The sequence below is a fragment of the Seriola lalandi genome, unplaced genomic scaffold, assembly GCF_002814215.2.
Source record: "Seriola lalandi dorsalis isolate HSWRI2012SDOR001 ecotype SW California unplaced genomic scaffold, Sedor1 jcf7180002054958, whole genome shotgun sequence".
Classification (NCBI taxonomy): Eukaryota; Metazoa; Chordata; class Actinopteri; order Carangiformes; family Carangidae; genus Seriola; species Seriola lalandi.
Window position 1 is genome coordinate 113,605 of NW_019525509.1, and position 6,208 is coordinate 119,812.

At 40.4% G+C, this 6,208-nt stretch overlaps 1 protein-coding gene across 3 annotated transcripts; it reads left to right on the forward strand.

The window, feature by feature from the left end:
* The first annotated feature begins 3,415 nt into the window (after positions 1-3,415).
* Positions 3,416-4,613, forward strand: LOC111645837 (trace amine-associated receptor 13c-like). Of its 3 annotated transcripts, none has more exons than XM_023395151.2 (2): positions 3,416-3,591; positions 3,797-4,613. In XM_023395151.2, exons 1-2 carry the CDS (start codon positions 3,416-3,418, stop codon positions 4,611-4,613), a joined length of 993 nt encoding a protein of 330 aa, XP_023250919.1. The 3 variants fall into 3 exon arrangements, with proteins under 3 accessions (XP_023250919.1, XP_087026841.1, XP_087026842.1); XM_087170715.1 differs by having other exon boundaries at positions 3,419-3,495; XM_087170716.1 differs by having other exon boundaries at positions 3,419-3,468; positions 3,791-4,613.
* Positions 4,614-6,208: the final 1,595 nt, after the last annotated feature.

Genomic DNA, 6,208 nt, shown 5'->3' on the forward strand with positions numbered 1-6,208 from the left:
CGTAATGCAGAGGATCACAAATAGCCACATAGCGGTCGACTGATATGAGCACCATAGTTCCTATCGAGGCAGATGTAATAATGTAGTCCAAAACATAATACAGAACACACATGAAGTCACCGAGGAACCAGCAGCCGTCTATGAGCACAATCTGAAAGGACATGAGGAGGCCCACGAAGAAGTCCGAGACAGCCAGAGAGAGGAGGAGGAGGTTGGTGGGGGTGTGGAGCTGCCTGGAGAGGTAGGAGAGCAACATAATTATTGTCGTAGTGTCGATGATCCAGCAGATTACAGCCATGATTGAAAAGCATTATTTAAAAACATCACACTTTTCCTTCACAGTCTTGACATCTGGTTATTTTTATGTTCTGATATGTTCTAATAAAAAAAAGATTCGACTACTTGAAGTGGGAGATGGAGATGATGACCAGCAGGTTGAGAGTCACAGTCAGCACAGAGATGGAGGACAGTATGATGTAAGTGAGCATAGATACAGAGCGAGGACGCATGGTCTTCCTGCAGGAGGAGTTGAGGAGTTGTGGAAAGCAGAGCTCAGCTTCTTCGATGTTTTTCATCATCGTCATCGTCAGATCATCAGAGGAGATGAGAAGCTGCTGAGCTCCATCAGCTTTCTGCCTGAAGCTCTCCGTCACATCTTTGAATTATCTCTCCACACCCCCTTCCCTCCCTCTCGCTCTCTGGTGACAGTTTTCTTTCAGTAGTAGTAACTGACCTTTTGTTTACTAATGTGCCCTGAACCTGCATAAGCTCATGATGTAAATGTCTCTGCTAGCTGCCCAGGTGGCCACACCCACAAAGCAGCAGCCCTTTTTTTGTGCAAGGTAGCTCTGTTTCGAGGGTCCTGAAATCATTGTTGAAATATCATGATGGAGTTGCTACTGTACAGACGCTAATACATATGATGTTCCTCTTTCAATGCAGGCAGCTCCACACCCCCACCTAAGTGACCACATGTGTACTCTGTGCGGTGTGTTAGATTTAAATGTTGACCTGCATCCGTGTGTGATGCCTATAGATTTACCTGTACAGAAATGGAAAAATGCTTCCAAGCTAATGGGTGGATACAATACGATACGATACGATGTGATGCGATGCGATGCGATACGATACGGTACGTCACGATACGATATGATACGATATGTTACAATACAATATGATGCGATACGATACAATACGATACAATACGATACGATACGATACAATATGATACGATATGATACGATATGATACGATACGATACAATACAATATGATACAATACAATACAATATGATACGATATGATACAATACAATATGATACAATACGATACAATACAATATGATATGATACGATACGATACAATACAATATGATACGATACGATACGATACAATACAATATGATAGGATACGATACGATACGATATGATACGATACAATATGATACGATACGATACGATATAATACGATATGATACGATACGATACGATACGATACGATATGATACAATACGATACGATACAATACGATATGATACGATACGATACGATATGATACGATACAATATGATACGATACGATACGATACGATACAATACAATATGATAGGATACGATAATAATAATACAATACAATATGAATTTGATTGCAAAAATCCTTCATCCAGACAAAATACTATTTTGATAGCAAAGTTAATTGCTCTTGTTTTGATCTGTCAAGTTCAATGAAACCAGTAACTGCGTGGGTGTTTCGACAAAGTTTGACAAGTATGAGTTTCATACATGAAGGATGTACACTGACATAAAAGTTTGGTAGAAAGCTTCTTGAAGTGTTGTACTAATTTGTGTTGCTTAGCTGTGTTTGTTCTGTCCCCCTCATATGTATAAAGAGAATGACAAATCAATGGAAACATCCTTAAATTTAATGTAATCAAAAACACCACTGATCATATCAGAGTTACCTTTGTTTTTGTTGCACATTTTTTCCGCAGATTTATATCTGCTTGAGTCCTGTCCCTGCTTATGTGTCTCTATGAATGCTTTGTAACCAGAGCTGGACATTAGCAACATCATGCAACCACACCCTTTATGCCAGCAGTCAGGACAGTGATATGAGACACAGTAGCACAGAACATTGGGTGTCCCTTCAGCATTATCCTGTCTTCCCCAGGGCAGATGCTTCCTATTGCACCAGTAAGAAGAATGACTGGGTCTGTGAATCAAGTTTGAAAGGCAGTAGAAGAAGATACCTCAGAACAGTGGTGCCAACATCTGGTTTGGGAGAGATTTTCCACCTTTCCATGCTCTATGGATATGTTCAACCAGTCTAGATATAATCAGGTGGGTGGGGCGGATTAGGGAGAGATGGAAATCAGTCCTGGGGCTCTCCGGGAACAGAAATGGTGGAAAGGCCTACTGATTCTTCATCTAGTAGTCTTGATGATGAACAGCCGAGTCACCAGCCTTTTTTTCACAGCCCCTCTCTACTCCTGATGTAAGACCTCCTTTTGCCCATGGGTGATGAGTACCCTAAGTCTGGGTACTGAATATATTACAAGTCAGAGTCTCTTTCTCACCTGGGCTTACTATGACGGAACAAACTCTGATGTGGTTGCTGCTTAGGTTGTTCAGTACAACAGCAAACTCACATGCTGCTCGTATTAGCTCCTGTATATACTCACCGGCCTTGGCACTTCCTGTCCATACCTTCTAGCTTGTATGCTAAAAGATACAGAAGACATTGCTATGGGGCAGGTCACATTGGTTCCTTCAGTACATTGACAATGAACTTACTCCTCAGTGTCAGAGGAGCACCCAGGTTTTCAGTTACCTGGACAGGAGCATCCAGATTTTCAGTTACCTGGACAGCTAGATGAGTCACGCTTTATCACACAGATGCAGTAAGTGAAGCTGCACAGTTGTTGCAGTTGTGAGGTGACATGTGTCCAGAAACTGTCCGTTCTTTGCCTAGTCCTTTTCAGGTCTTGCTCTAGGATTTAACTTTCTAAAGAAAACATGTCAGTTCATTATTTTGCTATTACACCAGAGAACCTCATGCCTGCTGTATGCATGTATTTAAGTTGATGCTAATAAAGTGGTGTTTCTGAGGTCAATGGTTGGGGCCTTCCCTCCTTAAACTGTCCATTCCTTTTGTTGGCCTGTTACAGACTTGGCTGTATTTTGGTGTACTGTCACAGTTAAAGATTCACTGACAGTAGAAAGTGCAAGATGAAAATGATGACTTCAGATGAACAAAGAGGAGGGACTTCAGTTTGATTGAAAGAAAGAATTGCCGTAGAGCAGAAGAGACACAAATGGATGAGGAGGAGAAAAGATATAAATCAGCTGTATGTGTGAGAGGTTTGGTCACAAAGCTGCAGGAGCTCAGCAACTTCTCCTCTCATCATCCTTTTCTCTCATGATGGAGACCCTGGAAGACACTGAACTCTGCTTCCCACAACTCCTCAACTCCTCCTGTCGGAAGAAAAAGCGCTCTGAGTCTGAGGCTGTGCTTGTTTACATTGTGCTGTCCTCCATCTCTCTGCTCACTGCAACTCTCAACCTGCTGGTCGTCATCTCCATCTCCCACTTCAAGTAGCAAAATATTTCATGTGTTTCTGAGTGTGATGCACGTACAGAAATTCATGGGTCATGGGAAATTTTCAGATGTGATGATGTGTTGATGTATAATTTTAATCACTGCTTTGTTGAATTTTACCATGGATTATGTCTCTGAATATCATGATGGAGTTGCTATTGTACAGATGCTAACACATATGATGTTCCTCTTTCAATGCAGGCAGCTCCACACCCCCACCAACCTCCTCCTCCTCTCTCTGGCTGTCTCAGATTTCTTCGTGGGCCTCCTCATGTCCTTTCAGATTCTCCTCTCAGACGGCTGCTGGTTTCTCAGTGACCACATGTGTACACTGCACGTCGTGTTAGATTACATCATCACATCTGCCTCAGTAGGAACCATGGTGCTCATATCAGTCGACCGCTATGTAGCCATTTGTGACCCTCTGCATTACCCCAACAAAGTCACTGTGAGAGGAGCCTCAATCTGCACTTGTCTTTGTTGGGTGTGTTCTGTTCTGTACAACAGTCTCGTAATAAAGGAGAACTTCGCACAACCAGGCAGGTACAACTCCTGCACTGGAGAGTGTGTAGTTGTCATTAACTATATAGCAGGAATTGTTGACATTGTTTTGACCTTTATCGGTCCTGTCACTGTCATCATTGTTCTGTATATGAGAGTATTCGCGGTGGCTGTGTCTCAGGCTCGCGCCATGCGCTCTCATGTCGCAGCTCTCAAGCGTCAGCGTTCAGAGACTGTGTTCGCCAAGAAATCTGAGATGAAAGCAGCCAGGACTCTTGGTGTTGTTGTAGTTGTGTTTCTGACGTGCCTTTGCCCGTATTACTGTTCCTCTCTTGTAAGCCAGAACACCCTGTTTGGTGTCACATCAGTGCCCATTGAGATCTGGTTGTTCTATTTTAGCTCCTGTCTAAACCCGGTGATCTATGCTTTTTGTTACCCCTGGTTTCTGAAATCCGTCAAGATCATTGTCACATTTAAGATACTGCAGCCTGACTCCTGTGAGACCTGCATACTGTAGAGAGAGAATCTGTAGTCTCTGACATGACAGCTTTTCTGTGAAGGACTGAAACATGTACTGATATCACTGAATTTACAAATTCCAAAGCCTGGACAAATATAAATTATGTCATGCAGTTTAACACAGCTGCAAGGACATAATTATCTATTAAAGTATTTGTCAACATTTCTGTGAGTACATATTTTATATTATTATATCTATGTTTTACTATATTACCATTCATTGTCTGGTTGTAGCCTCCACGTACGGCTGTTCACAGCAGCATTCATAGTTGTTAACAAATATATTAACAAATGCTTACATCTGCTTACAACTACAATGTAGTGTGTTCTAAAGCAAAAAGGAATTGAAAGTAAAGTTGCTTTTTAAATTTTTTAATTGAGAAATTTTAACTGAGTGTGTAGCCTGTAGATTTCATTATGAACCAGGTCGTGGTTCTAACTCCGATTGTTGAAAGATTGTTAAGAATGTGAGTCTGGTTTTGGGGAAGTGAATCCCTACAGGACTCTGCTCCCACATGGTTCACCTTTGGGCCTCTTCTCAGTGCTGTTTAACTAAATGCATTTAACCAAATGCAATGAGGCATTTTTTCTATAGCTGTTCTGTCCAAAAACCCAAATTTTGGTCATTAAAAGATGTCACTGCAATAAAACCTTTGAGTAACAAACCTCTACACTGACAAAAGTCGAAGTCAAGTGTTTATATCGTCAGGTTTTATGTAGGGTGATGCAGTTAAGTTCCAAACTGATGCCATTTCGTTGTTTCAGGCAGACTTTTCTGAGATTGAACATATCCCACTCTCTGAAATAGGTATATAAAGAAAGTAGCCTAATTTATATTTACAACATGTATCTATAACCTGAAAATCATATCCGAGCAGCATAATGTAGTTAGAGTTGATAAATATGTCTGTCATAGTGAACCAACAGGCCTGCCCAGTGGTGTTTTATTTAAATATATAGTATATATACTGTATATATAAATATATATATATATATATAATATATAATGATTGCCCTAATATGTCTTGAGTTAATATATCAAAATTTTATGAAACAGAGAGTGGGTAGAATTTGCAGCTGTTATTTAAATGTTGACCTGCATCTCTGTGTGATGCCTATAGATTTACCTGTACAGAAATGGAAAAAATGCTCCCAAGCCACTGGGTGGATACGATACGATACGATACGATACGATACGATACGATACGATACGATGCGATACGATACGATACGTCACAATACGATATGATACGACACGATACGATATGTTAAAATACGATACGATGTGATACGATAAGATACGATACAATACGATACAATACAATATGATACGATACAATACGATACGATACAATACGATACAATATGATAGGATACGATATGATAGGATACGATATGATACAATACAATATGAATTTGATTGCAAAAATCCTTCATCCAGACAAAATACTATTTTGATAGCAAAGTTAGCAAGGTTTAATTGCTCTTGTTTTGATCTGTCAAGTTCAATGAAACCAGTAACTGCCTGGGTGTTTTGACAAAGTTTGACAAGTATGAGTTTCATACATGAAGGATGTACACTGACATAAAAGT